This window comes from Pipra filicauda, unplaced genomic scaffold (assembly GCF_003945595.2).
Source record: "Pipra filicauda isolate LSUMZ 115617 unplaced genomic scaffold, ASM394559v2 scaffold233_size1220752_pilon, whole genome shotgun sequence".
Lineage (NCBI taxonomy): Eukaryota > Metazoa > Chordata > Aves > Passeriformes > Pipridae > Pipra > Pipra filicauda.
In genome coordinates, this window is record NW_024104347.1 from 936297 (window position 1) to 962693 (window position 26397).

General features: G+C 39.8%; 1 protein-coding gene across 1 annotated transcript in view; it reads left to right on the forward strand.

Annotated features, from left to right (window-relative positions):
• Positions 1 to 18259, forward strand: part of DCLK3 (doublecortin like kinase 3) — a 31506-nt gene extending 13247 nt beyond the window's left edge. The window contains exons 2-5 of the mRNA XM_027729166.2: positions 250 to 2132; positions 10699 to 10831; positions 11737 to 11904; positions 12863 to 18259. Coding sequence (XP_027584967.1) covers positions 250 to 2132; positions 10699 to 10831; positions 11737 to 11904; positions 12863 to 13059 — 2381 coding nt within the window. The 3' untranslated portion in view covers positions 13060 to 18259. The remainder of the gene's footprint in view (positions 1 to 249; positions 2133 to 10698; positions 10832 to 11736; positions 11905 to 12862) is intronic.
• Positions 18260 to 26397: the final 8138 nt, after the last annotated feature.

The following is a 26397-nucleotide window of genomic DNA, read 5'->3' on the forward strand; positions in this document are numbered from 1 at the left end:
CAATATTATTACTATTTTTAATGACATTTCTCTGTCACAAAATGAATTTACATTTTCTTGCAAACTTGACAGTGTTTGTAAATGCATGTATGTGGAGGTACTCCTTAGTGGCAGTTAAAGTTCTTTATAAGCCTTGAAGTCACCTACCCTTACTCTCTGAGGTAACATACACTGACATGCAGAAAATGGTTGCTCAGAAAGGTCTGATGATGCAAAATAATTAATATGCCTGTTCTTTGTTTGCCTTAGGACGCAGAGGCTTGTTGGACCCTTCGCCACACAATACAAGCTCAAAAGTAAAAGAGAGGAAACTACATGGGACTTGTCCTCCTATTGGTCGTGGGAACTATGGGAAGCCATGTTTGAGTGAAAGCAGCCATAGGTCCTCATTTTTCAGTCCCCGCAAGGGTTTTCACACGATACATTCAGAGCACAGCCCTGTGAAGCCAAGGATAGTTACAGTGGTGAAACCCGGGGGACGCACGCTCAGAAGGATAACCTTGCTTCTCAACAGGAGGTCAGTCCAGACCTTTGAACAGCTCATGGCTGACATTTCAGAAGCTCTGGGATTTCCTCGTTGGAAGAATGACCGTGTGAGAAAACTTTACAATCTGAGAGGCAGAGAAATCCGAAGCGTTTCTGACTTTTTCAGGGAAGGTGATGCGTTCATAGCTATGGGGAGGGAGCCCCTCACTTTGAAGGACCTGGAAGTGGTATTACAAGAACTTTATCCTGAAAATCCTTATGCTGCCAGTGCTGCCATTCAGCAGAATGAGGAGCAGTCCCGAAAACTGAAGAGCAGGCTGTATGACAAGGCTTTGAAAGTAGACAGTGGCTTTGATGAGACAGAAATTACCAAGAACTGCAGCGATGGCATGTCTCCCCAACTGGTAGCTGGACATGAAGGAAAAAGTCAAGCCAAAACAAAGGAAGAAGAAAAAATGAGAACCAAAAAAAAGTGGACTAGAGAGAGCTGGAGTGGTGAACAGGGAGTGAAGCCTTCTAGGAAAACCCGAGAAAGTGAGAGGTACCTTAACCATGAGAGGAGTTCTGAGGAGGGTTTAGAAGAGAGTTCAGAGGAGGTGCTGAGATGTGAGAAGTGTGAACAGGAAAGGCAGGCCAGAGAAAAGTTACAAAGGGAAAGGAAGGCTGAGGCCTCATTTGAAAATAGAGACCTGAACACAGGCGCATGTCAGAGGTACCAGGTAGAAAGAAATGCAAAAATCAGGAACTGCCGAAAATCTTCTGAAACTTGTCTGGATGGTGAGGAAGTTGGCTGGAAAGATAATGGCAGTAGGAGGATGTGGAAGCCCCTACAAAAGATTGTTAATGAAGGGCTGGAGAAGCAGAAAAGGAACATGGAGAAGGATGTGGAGAAGCATGAAAACCATGGGAAGGAAGTAGTAAAAATCAGGAAGAATGCTGTAGAAGGGCTCCATCTATCTCATGAAGTGAAAGAAGATAATGGAAGTAGCTGTGTCATGAACCAAAGTGGTTGGCTAAAGAAAGACACTCTGAGGGATGCTGAGAAACTGTCTAAAACACACAGGGAGGTCAGAGAGGGACAAAGGGCTAAAGAGGAAGCTGCCAGAAGAGAGGGGAATGTCACACGTAGAGAAAGTGACGTGACTAGACGGGAAAAAACAGGGGAGCGCAGAGTGAATAAAGAGGAAAACAAGGCTCAGGGATTAGAAAGCACAAGCCGGAGGTATGCCATTAAAAGCAGAACTGATGTGGAAAAACACTATGATATTGGCAGAACTATTGGGGATGGGAACTTTGCAGTGGTGAAGGAATGTCGCCACTGTGATTCCAATCAGATCTACGCCATGAAAATTGTTGATAAATCCAAGCTAAAGGGGAAAGAGGACATGATGGAAAGTGAAATTCTGATCATTAGGAGTCTCTCTCATCCCAATATAGTAAGCTTAATTGAGGTGTATGAGACAGAAGCTGAGATCTACTTAATCTTAGAGTATGTCCCAGGAGGGGACTTATTTGATGCAATCATAGAAAGTGTGAAGTTCACAGAGCATGATGCTGCTGTCATGATCACTGATCTGTGTGAAGCACTGGTTTATATTCACAGCAAGAACATTGTCCACAGGGACCTCAAACCAGAAAATCTTTTGGTAAGTATTGTCAAACAGTTGCATATATGCAGGAATTGAATTTGTTTTCCTTCTTTGAATGTTTTTAAGCAAATACTATGCAGAGATAATGTGCTGTGGCAGGACTGTTTGGAAAAATGGGTACAATTTTGAAGTGAAATTACAATTGTAGTTTTTCTTTACATAGATCTAGTGTGCATTGCAGATAGAAATTCAAGTAAAAATTATCAGGCTTCCAGGGGTAGCAAACATTTATATTCTTCTGAAATCAGACCTGTTACTTAGCATCTGACTTTTAGGTGTGCAAGGATGAATCATAAGGCATTTTCCTTGCAGACCAATATTTATTAAAATTGTTAATTTAGCTTATTTATTTGTTAGACTTTTTGTCCACTGCAGTTACATATTTTTCAGACTGCTGTGCTAATCCTCTACTGTAGTGATTTCTATCTTGTGACAACTTATTTTCTTAGAAGCAGAAGTATGATGTGTAGTTGATTGAAATAATCTTACAGTAAAATGTGAATGTTTTGGTGAATACAGCATTAAAGTCAGCTCAAATAGTAACTTTATGCCAAAGAGAAAAGTTCTTATTTCTATCACATTTCTGAGGCTACATTCTTTCCATCCAGCACTGAAGTCAATGGAGTTACTCACATGTGAATATGTGTAGAAATGTTTGTAGTATTGATGTTCCACAAGATACCCTTTGTAGAACCTTAACAGTAAACAACTCTCCCTTTCTAAGTGTGTGTTACATTCTTGTATTCCAAATTTCATGACGAACAGATAAATACCAAATATTTGCCAGTCTCTAACAAGTAGCATTTGATCTGCTTTTGTGGAAGACAAAAAAGGTAATAGATTATTTAATCCTGTGTGCCATTCAATGCTTTTAAGAGAATTAATTTATGGAGAAAAGCAGCAGTGTAGCTTCTAGGACATGCAGAGGTTGAACAAAGCTGGGCTGGAATGGTTTGGTCTCAAATCTTTTAATTAAGCAATAGCACCTATATTAGGTCATGCTATGTGTCCTGCTTAGTCTGATGAAAATTCTTGTTATGGGGTCTGAATGTAAATATAAGGTGGTGAGTGCAAGTGGGTGGTTTGCAGGAAGAAGTGTGGGCCCTGCCTTTGTGTTTTGTTTACCATTAGAACAAAACTTCATTTAGAACTGCAGTGCTTTTCCCATAAGCTGATTTTCCATTATGAACCAGGTTCTGCTCCTTCCTATTTGCTGAACACAAGCTAGTGCATGTGAAATACCTGAGAGTAGATGCATCACTTCTCTCTGTAATACGTACTGTGATGTAGGTAAACAAAGAGGGGCAAGGTACAGGTCCGTTCTGGCTGTTTTCACATTTAGTTCACAGAACTGCAAAACAGAACGCTGTTGTGTAGCACTGAAATAATCATGTTGCCCATTCTGACAGCCAGAATATATTTTTCAAGGGCAGACCAGCTCTCAGACTGTAGGTATTTTGTCATACAAGAACAGTGTTACTTAAACACTATGGGAAAGAAAATTGTTCCTGTTTCACCTTGCTGCTGAGTGTGAGCACAAGTATTAGATACCATGTACCTAAAGCATCCTTTTAAAAAGTGAATCTATTCAACCAGCCGGATGAGTTTATAATTTCTTGATAGTGTTGGATAGGTCCTGTGCTGTCTAATAAGCATCCTTATAAATACGGGCCATTTGAGCAAGATTCAGGTTTTTCTGACTTTTCAATGTGCTACCTCTGTCTCCTCAGAGTGGCTGGAGCAGTGGTAGAAGCAAAGTAGGAAGGACAGCTGCCACAAATCTTAACATAAGCCAGTGCTGAACAGTAACAAACAGTATTGAAGCAAATTTCATGGGTTTATCTGCTGTTGGTGGGTCAGGGGCTGGGGGCACCCTTCTGGAGATGAAGTGCAGTGCTTCAAGTTTCCAGCAGCCTGCAGAGATGTCCTTGGCTGTGGGATACCTGTTGTTTCACTTCAGATTGCTACACTGAAGATTTTTAATTCTGAATAAGTCTACCTAGGCTTTGTACACAGAGGTCAAAAATAGGTATGTACTTTTAGGCTGTTGACTTAATGACTTTTGAACATACTGGCTACTTTTTGTAAGAGATGCCAGAGAAGCAGCAATCTGGGGAAAAAATATTTCCATAAGTTTTCCGAAAATAAGCAGCTGGGGAAAGAAGGAAAACCTTTTCTGTCCCTACAGAAGAAAAGGTAGAAATACGCTTTGATGTCTAGTAAATTGTAAAATTATTGACACAGGAGAGAGTTGGAAACCTGGTTTAATTATTTACTGCACTTCTTTCTCTTATGAAACTATCTTCTAGTTATAAACTTCTGTACCAGGCCATCATCCTTTCTGCTTTTTCCCCTCCCTCTTTCACTACTGTGTCTGCCCACAATGATCAGACTTTTTGCAGCGTAGCTGCGAGGCAGAAGGGTGGTGACTTGCGCTACAAAAACAAAATCTGTCTGATGACTGGTGTGAAGACAGCTGCTACGACTGCCTCCCATCTGCTAGCAGAATCACCTCATTTAGGACTAGGTGTTCAGCAAGAAAACCTTTGCTACCAAGGATGGGCAGTGTTGTGTGTTTGGTCCCACAAATGAAGTCACTTCTTTAATGCTACCTGGTGGAGCAGGATTTGCTGGCCACATTTTTAGATAAGGGACTGTTTAATTCTACAGATGCTAGCATTTCTTGATTTGTGAGTGAGAAATTAATGCCAAAAGTGTGGTGGTGTTTTTCCAGCCATAAAGCCACAAAGGCACCTCCTTTTAGGGGGAAGGGATAGGGCTGTATTTCTGATTGTGTTCTTATCTCCTTGTACACTTCCCTACCATACTAATGTTGTAATTGTTTAACACTCAACTTAGTAAATAAGTGTTACAGATTTTTATGCATGTGGGCTTCTCTCCCGCCCCTGTTTCTCAAGTTTTCATAAAAGTGTGAGAACTTCAAGTATAGTCTTTCTGTCCTTTAACTTTGTGACTCTATTAACATACACACAAAACACTGTCAGTTGTCTGAGTGCATGTGAGTTAAAGTCCTGTTTAACCACTTACCTGTCAAGAACTTTCAGTATGATAAACCTACGTAGGAAGTTTTCTGTATGATTTTTCATGGAGATTCTTCTAGCTAACAGCAAGAGGTGTCTGAAACTCAAATGTGTAAGCAGTAATTTTTCTTAAGCTCTATCTATTTCCAGTATACCAAACATCCCATGGGCTAGCTTGCTTTCATTATGTCCATTAGGAGAATCTGTGCTATTATATATATATGCATACAGAGAAATATTAGTGCTGTAAATTATCATCTTGAACACCCTGATGGATTTCATAAGGTAGTTATGAAAACAAACAAGAACATTAAGTACTGGGAATCATCAACAGACAGAAGAAAAGGAAAAGATTATTTTTTCCCTTCTTTGAAGATGAACTTGGCTTTGTATTAGGACCTTCTGGTTGTATGGGTGGGACAGCTAGAAATCCTGAGACAATATTCTGATATCCTGCCATGTCTTTTGTATTTGAGAAAGTAGTGAGCAATTCTGACTGCCTTTAGTCCAAGGCCACCAGATGTTGGCTTACCTTGCAGTTGAAAGACCTTAGTAGTTGTATGGCCTAAATTGGCTGTCTACAGAAAGTGTACTGAATACTAGTCTTTCTTACTTTAATTAACTCTATGGGGAGGCAGCACTTTTAAATGGACTTTTATAACAATTCTTTTCAGTCTTGAATGCAGAAAGAGTAATAGCTATCTTTTAGGTGTCTCTGGAAAGGCTAGTGTGATTTAATGTTACTCTTTTTGCTTTGTACTCACCATTTCATGGAATACATACTGTGGATGTCAGAGGCTAGATTTCTCTTGAGCAGGTCGTACATGTCTGTAATACTGCTATGAATAAAAGGAACCTGAGAAGCTTTTGTTTCTGCAGTGCAGCATATTTGCATGCTCAAGGTGATGCCAGGTGATAGAAAGGTAGACTGAAGAGTACAAAGCTGGGGATGAAGGGAATGCTCTGAGCTGACTGATTTGTTCTGAGCATAGTGTTACTGAAGCTGCTGAGGAGTTCTGGGCTAGGGTTTGCAGGCATACTGACAGGTTTCATGCTGTCTTTGAAGTGATTGTCACAAAGCTGTGAAAATATACCCATGGTGCATGCTGTTCCTACCTGTTTGGTTAAGTAAAATGAACTCTCAGTGGTTTTGTCTTGGAAGAACAGATGGTGCACTGTTGCCACCTTGTGCTGCGATGGGAGATTAGGAGTCAGGCATCCTGAGGAAAGAAAAAGTGCATTTTACAAAGCAAAAAATTTCCTAATGATTCTGGGATTGGGATTAAGACCAGTGCATTCTCCATCCTTCCCACTGGTTTCTAAAAATGTATATAAACATTTCAGTATTATTTGTCTCAGTACAGTAGCATGGAGTCACGTGAAATGCCATGTGACATAATTTTCATTTATAATTTTAAAAAAATTATGTATGCAATAGGAAAATATATTTATGCTCATATTTTCATAGTACATATAAAATTGAACATTTAAGTTGTGAATTTTTGTAGCATCCTATCACTGTTAACCTTACTGGTAAAATATAAATTCTGTAGATAGATGCTGTTCTAGAAAGCAAGTGTTACCTTTATAATTTTTTTTTTCATTTTTATCTGTGTCCACAGTGTATCATGGTAAAAAATCATCATGTAGTTGCCTAATATAATAGAGAAAATGGCTATGGCATTTTCGCTTTTCCCTGCAGAAATTTTGGCTGCATTGTGGTAGTAAACTTTATTTTCAGTTTCATACAGAAAAATATTTTTCTTGAAACAGCAAGAAAAAAGCCCAAAGTGTTTTGCTTAATCAAAACCAGAAGAGTGCTTATATCATGGAATCACAGAATGGTTAAGGTTGGAAGGGACTACTGGATATGATCAAAGCCCCCTACTCAAGGATGTTTACCAAGAGCACATTACTCAGGATTGTGTGCAGACGTTTTCTTATTATCTCTAGAGAAGGAGACCCCACAACCTCTCTGGACAACCAGTTCCACTACTCAGTCACCCTCACACTAAAGAAGTTCTTCCACATCTTCAGATGGAACTTCCTATGTTTCAGCTTCTGCCCGTTGCCTCTTCTCCTGTTGCTTGGCACCACCGAGCAGAGCCTGGCTCCATCCTCTTTACACCCTCCCTTCAGATACTGATATAGATTGATAAGGTCCCCTCCGAGGCATCTCTTCTTGAGGCTGAACAGGCCCAACTCCCTCAACCTTTCCTTGTAAGAGATGCTCCAGTCTCCCAATCATCTTTGTTGTGCTCCACTGGACCCGTTGCAGGAGCTCCATGTCTCTGTTGTACTGAGGAGCCCAGAACTGGACACAGCACTCCAGATGTGGCCTCCCTAGGACTGAGTAGAGGGGCAGGATCACCTCCCTTGACCTGCTGGCAATGCTCTTCCTAATGCACCCCAGGACACTGTGCGCTTTCTATGCTCCATGGGCACACTGCTGGCTCACGACAGCTTGTTGTCCACTAGGATCCCCAGCTCCTTCTCCACAGAGCTGCTTTCCAGCAGATCAGCACCCAGCTTGTACTGGTGCAAGGGGTTACTATTCCCCAGATGTAGGACCCTGCATTTGCCTTTGTTGAAATTGAAAATGTTCCACCCTGCCTGTCTCTCAAGTCTGTTGACATCCTTCTGAACGGCTGCATAGGATTCTGGGGCATCAATCACTTGCCCAGTTTTGTATTGTGCATTTTTTATAAAGAAGATAAAAAGGGATTAGTAGGCTATATTGTATTATTTTGTAATGTAATACTTTTATTCTTAAAAAAAAAAAAGAAGCCCCAAACCACTTTGCTTAATCAAAATCGGATGACTTCTTATGGTTTCAGTAAAGATGATAAACGGATTTGTCAGTTGTAATGTACAAGAGCAAATTTTGTCCCATCTGTTTCCTTAGTTATCTTATAATAGAGACCATCTTGAATTTTTGGCTTTCTTAAACAGTGTCTGATGGCAAAGTATGAGGTGTTAAAGCACGGAGTATACCTGTCTCATTATATTCCAGTTTGTCCATTCAAAACCGAAGTCCAGATTTTCTTTGCCTTTTTGCAGACATTTTAGCTGCTGATCTGTTCCCCATGGTTCTAGAGACAAACAATTTTTCATTTAAAGGAAATTCATATTTTTTACCCCTCAAAGAGTTTGAATATCAGTCACTGGTATTAACCATACCAATGTATTTAATTATCCTGCTACATTGTTTATGGCTTGGGCTTTGAATATAGAATAATAGAATAGTTTTGGCTGGAAGGGACCTTTAAAGGTCATCTAGTCCAACCCCCCTGCAATGAGCAGCAACATCTTCAACTAGGTCAGGTTGCTCAGAGCCCTGTCCAACCTGATCTTGAATGTTCCTAGGGATAGAGCATCTACCACCTCTCTGGACATCCTGTGACAGTGTTGCACCACCCTCATCATAAATCATTTCTTCATAATGTCTAGTCTTAATCTTCCCTCCTTCAGTTTAGAGCTATTTCCCCTTGTCCTATTGCTGCAGGCCCTACTAAAAAGCCTGTCCCCATCTTACTTATAAGCCCCCTTTAAGTATTGAAAGGCCACAATAAGGTCTACCTGGAACTTTTTCTTCAGAGTGAACAACTTCAACTCAGCCTTTCCTCATAGGAAAGGTGCTCCATCCCTCTTTAGTGCCCCTCCTCTGGACTCTGCTCCAACAGGTCTGTATCTTTCCTGTGCTGGGGACCCCAGAGCTGGATGCACCACTCCAGGTGGAGTCTCATCAGAGCAAGAGTAGAGGGGCAGAATCACCTCCTTTTACCTGCTGGTCACATTGTTTTTGATGCAGCCCAGGATACTGGCTTTCTGTGCTGCAGGTGCACATTGCTGGCTCATGTCCAATTTTTCATCCACCAACCCCCCCAAGTCCTTCTCCACAGGGCTGCTCTAAATCCATTCACAACCACATCTGCACTGATACTGACGATTGCCCCCGGTCACGTGTAGGACCCTGCACTTGTCCTTGTTGAAGCTCATGAGGTTCCCATGGGCCCAGTTCTTGAGCTTGCCCAGGTCCCTCTGGATGGTATCCCGTCCTTCAGGTGTATCAAACTCATCACTCAGCTTAGTGGTGTATGCCAACTTGCTGAGGTTGTGCTTGATCCCACTGTCTGTCATTAACATATTTTATTTCTTAAAATAACATTTCATTAGCTGCATTACAAATTAATGCTAAAGACACATGCATACAGAATTAGAATTGGAAAAAATATTTTGACTACTTGCCAGGTGGATGTAGGAGATGAGAACTGCTGAAAAGACCTGTTTTGGAGGTCATTCTGCATGGATTTTTTTCTTCAACTCTTCCTATGTGGTGACCATTGCTAATTTATTTTCAGGACAACAGGTAGAGTGGCAGAGTAATTTGGAAAGAAAGTAAAGGTGTTTGTTTTTTGTTGTTGTTGTTTTTGTTTTTTTGGTTTTGTTTTTTGTTTGTTTGTTTGTTTGTTTTTTGGTTTTTTTGTTGTTAGACCAGTATGATGGAGGTATGCTTTTCATGTATCCTGGTTTTAGCTGGGATAGAGTTATTTTTTCTCTCTAGTAGCTGGTACATTGCTGTGCTTTGGATTTAGTATGAGAATAACATTGATAACACAGTGATGTTTTGGCCATTGCTGAGCAGTGCTTACCCTAAGTAAGGACTTCTCAGTGTCTCATGCTCTGCCAGGGAGCAGGTGCACCAAAAGCTGGGAGGGAGCATAGCCAGAACTGACCCAAAGGGATATTCCATACCATGGAATATTATGGTCAGTAAATAAACTGAGGGAAACTGGGGACAGTTGTCCAGGAGTTGCTAGTCACTGCTGGGGGGCAGGCTGCGCTGGGGGTCAGTGGGTGGTGAGCAATTGTGTTGCGCATTACTTGTTTCTCTTGGGTTTTATTCCTCTCCCTCCCTCTCTTTCCTTCTTATTACAGTTGTTACTATTCCTATTGTTATTATTTTTATACTTTATTTCAATTATTAAACTGTTCTTATCTCAACCCCTGTTTTTGCAGATTCTCCTCCCCAGCCCACTGTGGGGAAAAGGGGGATGAGTGACCAAGCAGCTGTATGGTACTTAGTTGCTGTCTGGGGCTAAAATACAACATCAAATGACACTATAAAGTCAGTAGCTTAAGTATAAAGTTATTGCACTTAAGTATAAAGATGCCCACAGCATTCTTTGCTTTCCCTAGGAAAAAGAACAGTTTACTTTCCCAAGAGGAAATAATAGCATTTAAATGGCTCTTTGTTATTTTTTTTTGTTCCTTCTTTTTATTTCTTGGAAATTACAGTGTGCCAGAGTTTGTAGAGAGAAGTTTTCTTTTTTCCATAATTGCTTATCCTCTAAAATATATGCAACCTCTTAGTATATAGGGAAAACCCCCACGTTCTGAAGACTGTTTCCACTATTAGTACTGTTATTAGAACTTCTTCCTGTTTTATTAACTACTTCCTTTGTATTTTGCTGTCTTAAAATGCATCTGGATTAAATATATGTATATTTTGTTGGTTATAGGTTCAGCACAATGCAGATAAATCTACTACACTGAAACTAGCAGATTTTGGCCTTGCAAAGCAGGTTACAAAACCCATATTTACAGTGTGTGGAACACCAACGTATGTTGCCCCTGAAATACTTGCTGAGAAGGGTGAGTGTATATATTTACAATTTTTCATAAATCATACAATTACTCTGAAGTTTCTAATAATGGAAATATTCCAGAATGTTTCAACCTACTGATAAATCTTTTTAAGGTAGGAAGTTGGTTAGCAGTGTAATCTGGGAAAGGAAAACTTTTAGCTTTTAACAAACACAAGCATGAAATCAGTCATGTTTGTATTATTACTGCCTATGTGAATATAGCACTGACTTCCAAGCAGATAAACCATAAAGTATGATAGATGGTAGTTGCTGAAGTGGGGAAGTGGCCAAAAGTTCATGGTGTAAGTTAGGGGTAGCCAGCCCCATTTCATGACTGTAACCCAAAAAACTTTCCAAGGCACCTAATGATAAAAAATCATTGCGAACATGTATGTTAAATTTATGTAACAAGCCAAAACATGTTTCTCATCAGAGGGAATTTTTCAGATTTCATATGTAAAAAGATTCAGACCTGGAAAGAAGTCAGTTTTGTTGATGACTCAAGTAAAGCTATTTCTGGTTTTTGTTCTGTGGAGCTGGGTTGCACATCTCCAGTTATATCCAGTTTCAATGGAAACTTGGCACTCTTAGTGCTTTTTTAAAGGGAATCTGAGGAGAACTATTTTAGAAATATATGCTGTGTTTTCTCAATTAGTCTCCAGTTGACACTGGCCTTGTGAGGCAGTGTTTGTGAAACATGTTGAGGAAGAGAGACACTTTGTGAGAGCTGTAGTTAGTCATAGGCAGCTTGTAAGCGTGGTGTACCAGCCACTTATTCTTTTGTTGACCTCGTCTTTTTGAGGAACTGAGCAGAGATTCTGTGTTTCTTTTTCATTCTATTTCCAAGAAACAGTTCCCTACTGTGAGATTTCTTTCTAAAACAGAATTTATGGTTTGTCCCTTCTTCTTTAGGCTATGGGCTCGAAGTAGATATGTGGGCAGCTGGTGTCATCCTTTACATTCTGCTCTGCGGTTTTCCCCCTTTTCGCAGTCAGGACCGTGATCAAGATGAGCTGTTTCAGATCATACAGCTGGGTCACTATGAGTTCCTTTCCCCTTACTGGGACAATATTTCTGCAGGTAAGATTCTGCACTTATAGCAGATCTAAGTGACAGTCTTCTTCCCTGGAGTGGGGAAATCTCTCTTTTTTTGCTCAGGACAGTGAGCTGAATGAACATGGGGTGTCTTACAGGTCTCTCTTGTGTGATTCTGTGTTTGCTTTAGATATGAATTTAGTCCTCTGGTACTATCAATGTCTGTGTTTCTGAATATTAGCTCTGAATGTTTTAATGGATTGCTCCCTTTCTAGGCAAGAGCAAGGATTTTCCTCACCTTGCTTATATGTCTCTGTAGAAAAAGGTACCAAAATAATCTCAAGAGTTACATTAGATTGTAAAGATATATGCAAATATCTCAAAAACTGAGAATGAAATCCTTGCCCTGCATCCCTCTAGTGTGGATTTTCTTTTGACATCAATGGGGTCTGCACATAGCTTTTTCCTTCTCATAGGCTAGTACAGTGTATTTTGTGCACTCTTCAGAATCAGAAACTCTAAAACCCCCTTGCACCCTGTACAGTCTTTTAAAGAACATGTTCCACAGCATTTTACAACTTTTATGATCGTTAAGGGATGAGATACTCAATGCACAGGTGATTCCTGTTAATCACCTAGCCTGATGCCTTCAGCATGCTTTCAAGATTAAATTCCCTTCACTTCCTCCTCTCTTTCTGAATGGGAAAATGACATCAGTTATGGAGATTTAATATCTTCTGTTACTAATTCTAAATCCAGTTGTTAGAATATTTCCTGAGGATAGTCGCAAAGGTCATTATGGTAAAACCAATAAAAGAAATAAGAAGGACATTTTGTGTGGGTATAACTGTCAGCATCACAGAATGGGTGAGGCTGGAAAGGACCACAGTGGCCATATGGTTCAACCACCCTGCTCAAACAGGATCATCCTAGAGCACATTGCACAGGACTGTCTCATCACTGTACTTCACCCCTCTCTTTCCTTTTCTTTTTTTCATAACAGCGGCAAAAGACCTCATAACCAGGCTGTTGATAGTGGATCCCCTGAAACGCTACACAGCACGTCAAGTACTTCAGCACCCTTGGATCAGAACAGCTGGAAAAACTAACAGCAGGAATTTGCAGAGGGAAGTGACAATAAATATTGAGCGCCATTTCCGGGCCCAGCGCCGAAAGGAAGTTGCTGATGAGAACACATGAAGTCTATTCAAGCTTGTTTAGTCTTCTTTTTATTGATTAACAAATCATTTATGTTTTCTTTTCTAAATGAATTGGGATTTTAGTGTATAGCTGTTGGTGGCTATCTCCATACCTTTTTTTTTTTTATTCTGAGATTCTGAAGGACAGAGATCAAATTCACATCCAGGTGCTCTGTTGATAGCAGTTGGGACTAGAAGAGTCCTGGAGGGTGTCTATTATTTTTCTTTAGATACTGATTTGGGCTCTTATGTATGTTTTAGATGACAAATGTTTGCTTCTGTGGCTGACACTAGTGATGAGTCTTCTCTCATCCTTTTTGTATGATATCTTCCAGGAGTTTTTTGTTTATAATGTTTTCAAAATAACTGTCTGCATATACATCTTGCACTAATTCTTTAAACTGTATTTCCACTAATTCCCTCTAGCCACAGAGAAAGAAGAATAAAAAGTAAATATGTTCTTTAGCTGTAGAATATATTAAATAACCAGCCAGATACTATATTTATGAAGTTGTGAGAGAAGAAAAATCCTTATAGACTAATCTGACGTTTTATGATATCTGCCTTGGCAAAATCTCTCGCTGGTTGTTCTCAGGGTCAGGGTAACAGATGGTACAATGTTTCTGTTAAATGATAATGGTGCTGTGTAGTAGGGTAGTTTCATTTGTTTTTGAGAAGTGGGAAGATATCATGACTGATACCTTTTCAAGACTGTGATAATGACGACTTTCAGAGAGCTTTTCTTCCTATTCTGGGAAGTAAGAAGATGAGCGTTTCAAAGGGCACTTTGGTTCTTTTCCCAAAGTCATAATTACAGAATGATAACTCAAGCATTTTTCCATGTTCATTTTTTTCCTGGGAGCCATCCATGTGCATCTGTGACTCTTCCATGCTGATGGAGAAGAAAAAGCTGAGAAACTATGACTAAAGTTAACCCTTGCCTTCACAGTTCCCCTTTCATCAGCACACTTCACAGCTGAATTGCTTTTATACGCTTTTTTAGTGTAGTTTAGCAATTGCTGGGGTTTTTTTCCCCCCTCTTACCCTCCCTGAGGCCTCTTTCTCCTTGCTTCCATGAGAATGGGCAATGGGATGAAATTACACTAAAGTCCAACTTGAGGAAAAGCAACTTGTTGGCTATGGAAAGGTCTCCCGGGGAAAGTATCAGATGTTCTATTGCATGTAGGTTTTTTATATTTTTATTGGATGTAGTTTTAAAGAAATCCTGAGGGGAAAAATACAGTCCAGAGAAGGGTCATGACCTGGAATAGTTTTTGAATCTCAGAATTTTTGGTTAAGTAATCAAATTCAAAAAGCACTTGAGTTGTCCATTTAATAATTCTTTGTCCATGAGTTCCGTATGCTAGAAAATAATATTGATGTTAGAATATCAGTGGTGTTAGGATTGAATACACAGCTTTGAGAAATCAATTAGGGTATTTTCCACTTGGAGACCTGCTGCTCTGCCCATGTATTTCATAATGAGAAGTGTCAGAAGCATTTCAGAATTAGTAGAACATGTTCATAACTATATGAACCAGAATATTATTTTTTGGTGAGTGTTAATATTTTGTGTGAACTTTCTGAATAACCAAAAAGTGTAGGGTGCTGTCATCATATTTCTGTTTCATCTTGTATTGTTCTGCTGCAAGAATAATATATGAAAATAGAGACCACTTGACTCTCAAAGGAGAATTGCACTTTAAATTGAATTGGCTTATTTCTAATATTTATTGGAATAAGACTTGCTGTGGAGTTCAAGAATTAGTGAAATCAACTAATTAAATCTTTACTGTATGCCCAGGTGGTAACTATATGATATTTCATACTTCTGCTTTGGAGTCTCTGACTCAGGAAGACTTTTCCTATTTCTGAAAAGAAGAATGGATTTAAGTGCTTCCCTGAGTTAAGGTTATGGTGTAACCTAATATTCTAAACGCATTACATGTTCTTTAAGTACTACTAATAATGTCTCATCTGTTTATTTAAGTCCATTTTGATAGGAAATTGTGGAAAAAATAGCTTCTGATGTGCAATATTATATTTTGTAATTATCTTATTTTTAATATAGTCGTTTAGGAATAAAGTTTGAAGTGACAAAAAGAATATTTAATTAGCAATGAATCTGAAAGTTTGGAGATTGTTATAAGTTGCCTTTTTCACCTCTAAGAACCTGTCTACAGCCTTATTCATAGTGCAGAAGATAGAGAATTTGCTTGTAATTATATATATTGTTATTATATAAGTAATTATTTTTTCAATGATTTTGTTTTTCTTTCAAGTTCTCTGGGTTCTAGACAGACTAAATGTGGATTGTGCTGGGTAGTCACTGCGTTGCATCTTTATATACAGATGCTGCTGTGGTGGCACTAAGGCACTGGTTTGTCAGCGTTGCTAATAGACATGTGGCATTAGGCTCTCCTTCTTCAGGTTGGAGGCTGAAAAAGCTTCCAGGTGCTTCTCAGGGTTTTTATCTCTTTCTTTCTCTCTCCTACTTAGATATTCCTTCTTTTCTCTCATTGCTTCCGATGTTCTTGCTCTGCTTCTGTGCTGTTGTAGGGAATTCAGGTCCCCAAACGTTATGGTTTAAGTTACTTGTAACAATGAGAACCCATATGATTTTGGAGAGCTCAGCCTCAAACATTGCTTGCTGATATTGAAAGTAAATAATATTAGGGAGGACTCAGACAAAAAAGTGTGAAAAACCCTTACCCGTCTCAAAAATCTTCAATGTCCCCTCATCTCATATTGACTTTTCTCAGGCTTTTCTCTTCCCACTGTGTGACATTTCAATGCAGACCTCATCGTTATGCTCTGTAAGACAGTTTCTAATACACGAACCAAGTTCACACTTTAGGATTGAGGAATATCACTGTTCTTCGTTTCCTGTGATTTTTCTAATGTATACTGTCTCCTTGGGTTCTGGAGTCATCTTCCCTTTATGCTTGCACTTCTTGATTGGTTCCTCTGTCTGTGGGAAGTCTGAGGAAGGTCAAAACTGGGGGACATTAAAATCTCTCAGAGAGCAAGTTCTTGCTGATTTGTTAGGAAGAAGAAATATCCCTCCTTGCCTTTCCTTAAATCTTTGTGGATTAGACTCTCCTTTGGCTTTATAGTACACTGAAAATAAAATAAGTTATCCCAGATCTTTGAATTCTTACAATGAAGAAAGTTTGAATATACCACCAAGAAAAGGAAAAAACCTGAAAAAGCTAAGTGCAAAGAATGGATTAGTATTGCAGACCTCAATAGGAAAGTTCCACTTCCAGAAGATTTGCTAGATCTAAGGCAATAGAAGGGAAGAACTTGTTTGTTTTTTGCAAGCTTTTGCAGATCAGCTGAGTAGGAATCCTTTCATGCCTCTTAAAGGTGTTGGTTGATTCCTATCTTACAATAAGTGATTGAGTTCAAGTTATTCCAGGGTTATTTCTTTACTATCTGGTATTGACTATTCAAAATTTTTTCTCTCTTTGCAAACCAGAGACCCTCCATGATTTATAACCATTGATTTGGCTATTCTCTAGTTGGTTGCAGCTTTTAAGCATACTTGCATATTTTCGTACCCTAACTGTAATATGTCTTGAATTTGTGAAGCACAAAGATCCAAACACATAGAATTGAGTCATCAATATTTCATTTCGTAGTGACACACATTTCTCATAGTTGCTTTTTTTTATTTTAAATTTTTTAATTTTTTATTTTATTAATGGGTCAGAACTTAAAGTCACAGTCAAGGCTTTCAACTACGATAGTAACAAAAGGGGTCACTAAGGGATAGTTGGGTTTTTGGTATGGATGTTCTACTCACAGGGGTCAGCCAAAGGGTCCTGTGAAGCACTTTGAGTATCCTTAAAAGCCAGTGTTACTAGCTTTGTGCATCATAAACTTTCTTTGACTGTTTTAGAAGTCTCTGAACATTAAATCCAGGCTTTTAATGACTGCCTGTGACTGACAAACTAAGTAATAACTTTCTCCAGTGGCGTGCTCTCCACTGTCAGAAGATAAAGTTGTCCCTGGCGGAAGTTGTCCGCCAAGGTCAACTTCTTCACTTTCCCATATGCTGTTACATTTCATTGATCCTAGACCTCGCCTACCTATTTTCTATCACCTATCATCTGCCTACTGTCATCTACTTCTTATCCCTTTGGATGACTCCCATTACTGAAAGGTGGTGAAATCTGCACGTTAATGTTTTTCTTCAGGAAATTCTGGCCTTAGAAATGGGAATGATCAAAATTTTTTTAAAGTATTTAGGCACCTAAAGCTGTGCGAAAGGCTGGCATTTCACATTACATAGTGCATAACCATCTGAAAATGAACAATGGGAATTTGGTTGTTGCTCATATCTTCAAAAATTCTATTCTTCTATTCTATTCTATTCCTTAAAAATATCTGCCCAAGAGACTTGTGATTGAAGCTTGGCAGTACAGCAGAAACGGTTTCCTCTGAGACACAGATACTTTAACTTCTTTTAGTCAGGGACCTTCTTCTTCATCTAAGATTGTTTAGCTGCTCTGTGGAATAGCTGGATTCAAATACCATTAAATCTGCCACCTCTGTTCTGACTGGTGTTACAGGTGGATTTCCCATATCTCCATTACTGCAGTTTTTGGCTGTAGGGTGAAAGAGGGATAGTGGGATGTTTTCCCGGAGCTTGGGCCTTTTGGGTTATGGTCTTGTCGTAGATGAACTTTCTGGAGTCAACTGCTTACTTTTCTGCAAGTGTCCAGGTTGGGGAATTATTCGGTCTGCTTGAGAATATAGTAAATTTGCTGTACTTAGAAACTGATCTTCCCAAAGACATGTAAGTATCACTCTGAAATCTTTTTCCTATAATTTCTTCTGTCAGTTGGATTTCTTTTAGTTTAAACGATGTATGGAAAATGTTTTTTATGTTGCTGCACATGCATTTTTCCATCCTCTCTAAGTCCAGCAGTAATACTTTACTGTTGACATTCTTGCTCCCGAAAGAAATACGGGCACTTTAACTGGGCTGACAGTGCATATTGCCACTGTTTGTTCTACAATATGGTTTATTTGTAACTAGGCTGAATGTGTAATTTTCTAAATTAAAATACATTATAGATTTCAGCAGAAAAGTTGTTGTTCCTCCCTCCCTTGCTCCCCTAATAAAGAAAAAATATATAGTGGATGTATGTTTCAATTCTTTCCAATAAATTGGGAAACAATTGTGTGGTCAAGTTGTGGTTTGGGGTTTTTATTTATTTATTTTGGGTTATGTTTGTTTGTTAGTTTGTTTGATTTTGGTTTTTCTGTGATTTGTTTTGTTTTTTATTTTTTATTCCGACTATCTCTTTGGGAAATGCTTATTTTAAAAGGTTTGCAATTTCAGTAAGTATTGTGTGTAATGTCCTTTATGAGTCAAAGAACCCATTCTAATGCTGCAGTCCTTTGAATACTTACAGATGTGTTTTTCTTTACTACTGCATGTAATCTCATTAAAAAACCCACAAATCTTTGCAGAACTGGGGCTAAGATTCATTCTCCCACCATTTTTACCCCCTATACTGCATTAATCATATTTGCTATGATGTTAAAGCAATCATGGCAAGCAGATCTGATTTCATTGAGGCTTAATGCACACAGAACTGATTTCTCCCATCATTTATTCTTGTTCTGTAAAATGCAAGTTTATTTAGAAAAAGATTTGCTTTCTTTGTGGAAACAGACTTTCTAGTTGAATTTGAGTTGCTTGCAAATGTGGCTTTTTCAAAGGACACGGTTTCTTAGTACCTTGTGTATATTTCAGTTCTGTTATTAAAAATGGTATTTTCCTGCAGACCTGCAGTATCATCTGAAGCAGTGGAAATATAACTGTGTCTATTATATTGATGGTGTTTTTGAAGAAATTACTTCCTCCTCATGTGAGCACGTGTGACAAAGTGGCTGCCAGTGAGAATCGCTTATTGCATGTTCGTCCTTAAAGACATCACAGCCTCTTCACTACTCTAAGAATAGCTGTAAACTCTTTGGAATGACTGACTTTTATGATAATCACACAAATTTATTGCACTGCATTTTGAAAATTTGTATAGGCAGCTAATTAAATCTGATTTAATGCTTTGCTGTTACAAGTGGGATTCAGATGTGTTTCCTGTGTCAGAAGTAGTTGAAGGCAGTGTCCAGCAGTGCAATAAATTTGGGTGATTATCATAAAAGTCAGGTGTTGTATTCCCACAGAATTTTATCTTTTGAAATTAGAATGGTTTTCATGATGTAGCAACTGAAAAACAGAAAAAGTAGAGCTAATAACCTTTAATTGTCACCAGAAGTATATTTTGTTTTCTGAATTCAGAAACTGAAGTGAAGAGCTGGAAGCATTTAAAAAAATGCAAGATGATTCCCACAGTGTTTCAGCAATTCAAGCAATAAGAATATTTGACCTGGTGAGAATAGTGAGCCGTGAAGTACATTGCTAGGGCTAAGCAGAGGCTGCAGCAGGAACTGTTTGAGATTGCTATACTGGATAAGGAGTGCAGGTCTGAAAAAGTGCTGCTCCTTCTAATCAATGGAAAAATGAATTGCATCCTAAGCAAAAGGTTATTCCTGTGTTGTCATTGCTGTCTTAGTGAAGCTTTCTAGATTTCAGTGGCAACCACTGTGTTGTAGCAAGGCATTTCTAATGAAGGACTTCAGCATAAAACATTTTAGATAATGTTTAACATAAAGGATTTCAGCAATTAAGAAAATTTTCTTGGAAAATGGAAGCGTATGATTGTTAACCACTATGGTAAGTTGTCAAGAAAACTTTATTGCTAGATTTTCAAAAAGAGTCCAATTTTGTGATGCTAAGCATTTGTAGCTACCCAGCTTGCAATGTTGACAGTTTCAATGACATTGCAATACTACAGTATATAAATTCCTTATTTAACAGGTGCAGAAGAAACTTTTGTGCCTAGTGTAAGGGTGGAACTAAATGGGTCAAATACATCTTATTAATTTCCGTTTGGCTGAAAATAGACTGGCCAAAATATTGTTCACATGCTGACTGACGGGTGAAAGATATATTATTGACAAGTATTTCCAATATTCCTTGGAAAGGTGAGCATGTTGGCTGTTGAGCTAAAAGCCAGCATGTGTCTTGGTAAGGTATTATTTCTTCAAATAAAGATGGAGAGAGAGACACCATGTTAAATATTCCCTCATGATTTGAAACAAAAAAAGATTCTGAAAGAAAAAAGTGGGAAAAAAAACCAAGAGGAGGAAAAGCTGAAGGAAAACATAAATTTTTCCTAAATGTTTTATTTTCTTAAGTACATAAATGCTGTAGACAAATCTAACAAAGCTTTATGGGTGAAATAAAAAATGTCTTTTCCCTTGCTGGTGTATAACATTCCTGTGGTGGCTCCCCAGTTACTTCTGTGTGTTTAGGAATAGCTAATTCCAAGCAAATACTATAACAACCACTAGCACTATCCCACCTGGATAATAATATTCTAATGACAGGGCAGGAGAAGAATCCCTTAAAAGAAATAAAACCAAAACTGCTCCACCGTGTAAATAACTGAGCAATTATTCATGCAGACAAGAATTTTATGGAAGTTTATGTGCTTTTGTAACTCACGCAGTTAATGTTCAAGGGACAAAAGTCAGAGCTGGATGTTAGAATGTGACAGTAATAAACCCCTCCTAACAGATGAAACCTTCTGTGGTGTGACTCTTGGGGATGGTCCTGTGCAGGGCTAAGAGTTTGACTCGATGATCTTTGTGGGTCCCTTCCAACTCAGCATGTTCTGTGATTCTGTGATAAATTAGTGGCAAATGACTGGTAAGGTTATAAAATCAAAATATTCCAAACCCTGTGTTTGGGTACAGAGTTCACCTGGGGAAAGGCAGCAGGATATATAAGGAAAATTGGAAAAAGGATGTGCAGATAGGTCCCTTAATGGAAAGGAAAATGACTTGGTTCTCTAATTGCCAAAACAGACCACTGAATGTGATGGTTGCTGAAAATGAACCTGCATTTCTTTTAAGATGAAATATTTCTTTTAGTATTTTTTTAAGCTTCAATGGTGGAAATTCTAAAAGCCACAAATGTGGGGTTTAGATTATCAGTTTTTGTGAAATAATACTAGAATTTATGCTTTTGCTTTGAAAATCCCACCTTTGCTTACAATATTTTCTGCTGGTTATTAATCCAGGTTTTAAGGAAAACAGAAACATTTAGTGTCATATTTCCATGACACTAAACTTGGCTACTATGTACTTGCCATTGGCAAAGATTCTTGAACATGAATATCTTCCAAAATGTATATTTTGAAATTAAAAGATCTACTGGTATTTCTGGGAGCATTCCTGTGTGTCCCAATGGATTAGAGCTGGTGATGGAGACTTTTGTCCCTTAGCTGCAATAATTATTGCTTGAGGATTTTCAGGTTTGAAACTTCTGGAGAGGGGAGATGTGTGTGTGTGTGCGCACATGCATGTGTTTTAATGGTATAAATGCTGTATTCTGTGCCAGCTCTTCTGTTGTGTTAGTTCTTGGGGCTGTCTACCAGCATTACTACTTTTCCACATGGCAGAAAAGAAAGAATACGTTATTCAAAATGTGCTGTCAAAAACAGTGTATTCAGATGATTGTTTTAATGAATCTATGTACAAGGGATTCCAGGAAGAGAATTGACAAAGAATTCAGCAGCTTCATTCTGGCAAGGTAAATCACCAGGACTGACTGTCAGTTTGTTTTCAATGTTAAATGGACTGTTAGAGGAAGGGTAAGGATGTGACAGCTTTGTTTTTTAGTTGGAAGCCTCCTTATTGGCATTCTGCAATTGTTTGGATTCTGAGGATTTTTTTTTTTTATGCCAGTCCAAACTATATTTTGAAAAACTGTAAGTTTTTCAGTTCACATATATGTATACATCTGTAATTTGAATAGGACAGTTCTGTGTGGGCTGAAAAAAAAATTATTTTCATTGATATTTTAGCTATTATAATTAGTTTACTGACTTTCAGGTGTGGTCTTTTTTGGTGGAAAATAAAACTTGCAAAACTGGATCTATATTTAGCCCCGTATAACCACAGATATTTAAGTTTTCAAGGTGACACTTGGTGTATGCCTCTTTGAAAAGAGATCCTTTGTATTGCTGAGATATGTGGATATTTTTTTTCTTACTGTGAAGTTTTCCTACATGTGTATCAGCTAGTAATAATAAGAGTGTTCCTTTTGGGCAGCCTCAAAGGCTTTCATGAACTTTAGTTCCTGTTTATTTATTAGGCATCATTGCCTTGATACCTCGGTGAATGACACTTCTATAAAAGCACAGACAACCTGAATTCTTTCCTGGGAGGAATGCTGGAGGACGGGGTACAGAACTGGCATCCAGGATTCACTCAGCCAGCTGAACTGATGCTGATGTGGCTCCAGTGTGGGGAAAAGTCCTGATGTGGAGGTCTGGAGGTCAGGGGCTGCTGCTGAGGAATGAGAGAGGCTTCATGAGCACAGAGCACCAGTGATCTTTAGTCAGAGCAAAGCCCTGCCTGTCCTCTTGCTCCTGCAGCTGCGGTCCCCAGTGGCCTTGGGTCAGGGACAAGATCCCCTTCTGTCCTCAAAATCTGTCTGTCTTCTTGTCTTTGCCATGTCCAAATTTGAAGCCTCCGCTGAAAGGAACAGTGAGAATAACAGTGCACGTTCAGCACTTCATGTGTTCAAAGCACTTCACAAATGTTAACTAATTAAGCCTCGGCAATTCCTTATGACGCAGGTATTTATTCCAGCTGAGTGTTTGTATCCACAATCAAGAGTATGCTAGACATAATCCTGCTGCCAATCAGCCTAATTGATTTAAATGTCTAATTGGGTAGATTCCTCCAAGCAAATTCTGTTTTAAGAAAGGTTAACCTGGGAAGGAGAATTGCAAGAAGAAATCCTCAGCCAAGGAAAGGCAAGGAAGACTGTCAGTGATGGTTTTAAAGCAGCCGGGGAGACACAAGCTATTTTGTCACTGCTTGACTCTTTTGTCAAAGAGGCTTGAATTAACCTGAGGATAAACAGTCATTCTTTGTATCCAGGTCTATTTCAATCCAAGAAATGCAAAGAGAAAATCCTTAGTAGAAGTAGTACTAGCAAGGAGAGCAGGAAGAGACTGATGGAGGCTGCTCTGTGCATAAGCATGGGTTCAGACTGTCTCATCTCCACTTTTCTTTTGCTGGAGAATGACAGCTGCCTTTTACATCTTGCAGGAGGCTGTCATGTTAAAACTAAGTGATATTTAAGTTCCTTCCAACCAAAATCATTCTATGATTCTAACATAAACTCTTCGTACTGTGGTATTGAATGGTGGTTAGTATCTAAGGTGCCAGTAGATGATACTCAAAAGATTAAATATCTTTTGTCTGGGATACATAAGTTTAAGGACAGTTGGAGCTGGAACGTTAAGCAGCAATTTTCAGTTATAACCACATAGAGCAATGAATATTATAATCATTATGTGTATGATGGATATAGGGAACTGGTATAATTACTACTCAGTTTTTCTAGCCAGCCAGGTACAGTGGTGAGCTCAGCCCATAGGACTTCTTTACTGAACCAATCCACTTTGTGCAACAAATGTGGGACTTGGGTACTCACCGCGCTCCTTTGTGCTTCCTGCAGCCTAAGCAGTACACAGCACACTTGTACGGTGCAGCACTGTGAGCTGTGCATCCATTTGCCACAGGTCCATGTTGTCTACCATGGGGTGTGGAGGAGGGGAAAAAGGTTGCAAACGGGAGACCTGAGCTGGCAGGTATTGCCAAGGGAAAACCCCAGGCTCAAAGGGGGTAGCTGAGAGCTCTTTTTGCTGTTGTGGTCTCCCCTGGATGTTTTCTGTGACTCTATAGGGGCCTAGAAAGCATTTCAGGAAGTCACCACTGCATCTTCTTCCAAGGTAAGATTCTTGTGGTATTCCTTATGGACACTGGCTAGCCTGTTCTTTAAAAGCTTAAGGAAAAGGATCCTGAGTGTGATGAAAAATATTTTGTATGCTTTTCAGGCAATCTGTGTGAGTATTTCGCTCTTCTTACTGTTAGAAAGAGTTTCCTAATTTTTCTCTTGTGAAATGAATCTCTCTTGCCAAGACCTTAGCTCTGTTACTTCTGCTCATGGCCAGAATGGGTTTGGAGAACATGTTATTTCATCTCTCCTTCTGCATCTGAGGGTTGTTCTCCCCACAGTCACCTCTCTGGAGATGGGACGGGGCTGGCTCATGCCTTCAGCTAGAAAATAATTGGGAGATGGGTTGAAGTTTTGACATATTCAGGTCTGTTCTCCAGTGAGCTTACTGTCCTTTTCTTAGGCATTAACAAATATCCAACAAAATCAATCCTACAGTGGAATCTTACATCCCTGTCTATACCTCATTTCAGTGCTGTGTGTAAGCTACAAACACTTCCAGACTGGGTCTTGCCTCCTCCCTCTTTGCACCAGTCTCGTTTCTTTATTGGTGGCTTCAGCACATGCAAACCTGTATAGCCTGAGACAACACTACTGGAGAAATACATTTGAGAAATGAATTTTAGTGGCATTTTATATGAAGATTTTAAATACTTTGCTTAGATGAGCACTATGAGGTTTAAGAAGAAACAGGTCTACAAAGACTATTTTAAATATGCTGTGGAGCAGCATGCAGAGACTCTCTTGTTGTGGTAGTGGAGGCAAAGGAGAGTGTAAAGAGCAGCTTAGAAAAAAAAAATCCCAATGCCATTCTTCAAAATTTCACTTCAAAAGCAACCCTCATGGAAATTCACAGTGAAAGTAAGCAACAGGTAATATCTTTGCACCTGCTGCAGAGAAACCATCTTCTTACCTGCATCCTTTTCTACAATCTGCAAGCTTGGCTTTGAAAAAGACATAGAATCATAGAATCATAGAATTGATTGGGTTGGAAAAGACCTCCGAGATCATCGAGTCCAACCCTTGGTCCAAATCCAGTCCATTTACTAGATCATGGCACTCAGTGCCATGTCCAATCTGCGTTTAAAAATCTCCAGGGATGGTGAATCCACCACCTCCCCGGGCAGCCCATTCCAATGCCTAATCACTCTCTCTGTAAAGAATTTTCTCCTGATATCCAACTTAAATTTCCCCTGGCGGAGCTTAAGCCCGTGCCCCCTTGTCCTATTGCTGAGTGCCTGAGAGAAGAGACCAACCCCCACCTGGCTAGAATTTCCCTTCAGGTAGTTATAGACGGTGATGAGGTCACCTCTGAGCCTCCTCTTCTCCAGGCTAAACAACCCCAGCTCCCTCACCCTCTCCCCATAGGACTTATGCTCCAGTCCCTTCACCAGCCTTGTTGCTCTTCTCTGGACCCGCTCCAGCACCTCAATATCCTTCCTGAACTGAGGGGCCCAGAACTGAACACAATACTCAAGGTGTGGCCTCACCAACGCGGAGTACAGGGGAAGGATCACTTCCCTGGTCCTGCTGGCCACGCTATTTTTGATACAGGACAAGATCCCATTGGCCTTCTTGGCCACCTGGGCACACTGTTGGCTCATGTTGAGCTTCCTGTCAATTAGTACCCCCAGGTCCCTTTCTGCCTGGCTACTCTCCAGCCACTCTGTGCCCAGCCTGTAGCGCTGCATGGGGTTGTTGTGGCCAAAGTGCAGGACCTGACACTTGGCTTTATTGAACTTCATCCCATTGGAATCAGCCCATCTCTCAAGTCTATCCAGATCCCTCTGCAGAGCCCTCCTGCCTTCCAGCAGGTCGACCCTCCCTCCCAGTTTGGTGTCATCAGCAAATTTGCTGATGATGGACTCAATCCCCTCATCTAAATCATCAATAAAGATATTAAACAGGACTGGACCCAACACAGACCCCTGGGGAACACCACTAGTGACCGGCCGCCAGCTGGATGCAGCTCCATTCACCAGCACTCTCTGGGCCCGACCCTCCAGCCAGCTCCTAATCCAGGAGAGGATACACTTGTCCAAGCCAAGGGCTACCAGCTTTTCCAGGAGTATATTATGGGAGACAGTGTCAAAGGCCTTGCTGAAGTCTAGATAGACCACATCCACAGCCTTCCCCTCATCCACCAGGTGGGTCACCTGATCGTAAAAAGAGATCAGGTTGGTCAGACAGGACCTGCTCCTCCTAAACCCATGCTGGCTGGGTCTAATCCCTTGTCCATCCTGAAGGTGCTGTGTGATTGCACTCAGGATGATCTGCTCCATAACCCTGCCAGGCACCGAGGTCAGGCTGACAGGCCTGTAGTTGCCAGGGTCCTGATTGCAGCCTTTTTTGTGGATTGGGGTGACATTCGCCAACCTCCAATCATCTGGGACCTTCCCAGAGAGCCAGGACTGCTGGAAGATGATGGAGAGCGGTTTGGCAAGC